Source organism: Larimichthys crocea, unplaced genomic scaffold (assembly GCF_000972845.2).
Source record: "Larimichthys crocea isolate SSNF unplaced genomic scaffold, L_crocea_2.0 scaffold35, whole genome shotgun sequence".
NCBI lineage: Eukaryota > Metazoa > Chordata > Actinopteri > Sciaenidae > Larimichthys > Larimichthys crocea.
The window spans coordinates 5,848-7,015 of record NW_020854634.1 but is presented as its reverse complement, the minus strand read 5'-3'; the positions used below and the strand labels follow the sequence as shown (position 1 = coordinate 7,015).

Here is a 1,168-nt window from a genome sequence, read left to right as displayed (position 1 = left end):
GGAACTCGTCAGCTCACATGCAGGTGATTATAAACAGATAGTTTGATGAATTTATATATCCCCTAGGCCTCCTAATTCCCTTGGAAAGCAAGAGGGGCTCGTCGCTGTCTGAAATTTATCTTTAAATATGTTTAGTGTGATTCACTGACTTTACAATGTACCTGTGAAAAATCCTCTCAGCGTTGGTTAACTTGAACCAAGTAACACTAGCAGCCTCAGTTATCTCTTTGGAAGCTGCCCAGCCTTGCGTATTGACACAGTGTCCAGCCGTCAAATGCTCGTGAAGTCCCCACACTTCATGGTGTTGCGGGACTATCACCTCTCCATCAAGCTCGTAGACACACCAATCGAAAGGTCGAGTTATTAAAACTGTGTATAACACATCCAATCAAATCAATTTATTTGTCTAGCCCAACGTCACAAAGTACATTTGCCTAAGAGGGCTTTTACAATCTGTGTCGTGTAGACACCCTCTGTCCTTACCCCTCGTTCAAAGAGTGTGAGGCAAACTGCCCACAAAAAAACCTTTTAACAGGGACAAAAGGTGGCAAGAAACCTCAGAAGAGCCACAGAGGAGGGATTCCCTCTCCCAGACGTGCAAATGGATGTCACGTGTACAGGACAATTAACCACAAACTATTGTACAATGACTGATAAAATGACAATAATTATAATGAATGATAAAATGAGATTACAGTATAGATATGGTGTAAATAATGACAGTAATCATCATGGTAATGTAGTATTATTTGCTGTGTCTGCGAACAGCCAAAAGTGTGTAGTGATGGTCAAACTCACGGTTTCAGTGTTGAATCCCGTGGTCGTTTGACCCCGGAGCAGATAGCCATGGCGGCACGTTGGTAGTTTATTGGCTGCTGAATGTGATAAAACCTGGTTCAACGTCCGCTTTCAAATAAACAGAAAAAACCCATGAGTTTTCCAAAGACTACCTTGATAAGCAGGCACCGTTTTTGTATCTTTTCTATGGCTACAAAGGTCAGAGGATGGGGCTGTCTCACTCCATCGACACAACCAGATAGGTTACATAACTCAGAACCATTGGAAAATATCTTACACTAGTAGATCTTGATAATTTTTGGAAGACCTAATCAGAATGATATCCGCTTCCATCTATGACCATGAAAATAGCCCTTTATTGTACATTCAA

The 1,168-nt window shown here is 41.5% G+C and overlaps 1 protein-coding gene across 1 annotated transcript in view; it reads right to left on the bottom strand.

The window, feature by feature from the left end:
• Positions 1 to 479: 479 nt before the first annotated feature.
• The window catches only part of LOC104923172 (intelectin), a 3,431-nt gene continuing 2,742 nt past the window's right edge, over positions 480 to 1,168 (bottom strand). The window contains exon 10 of the mRNA XM_027276361.1: positions 480 to 509. Coding sequence (XP_027132162.1) covers positions 480 to 509 — 30 coding nt within the window. The remainder of the gene's footprint in view (positions 510 to 1,168) is intronic.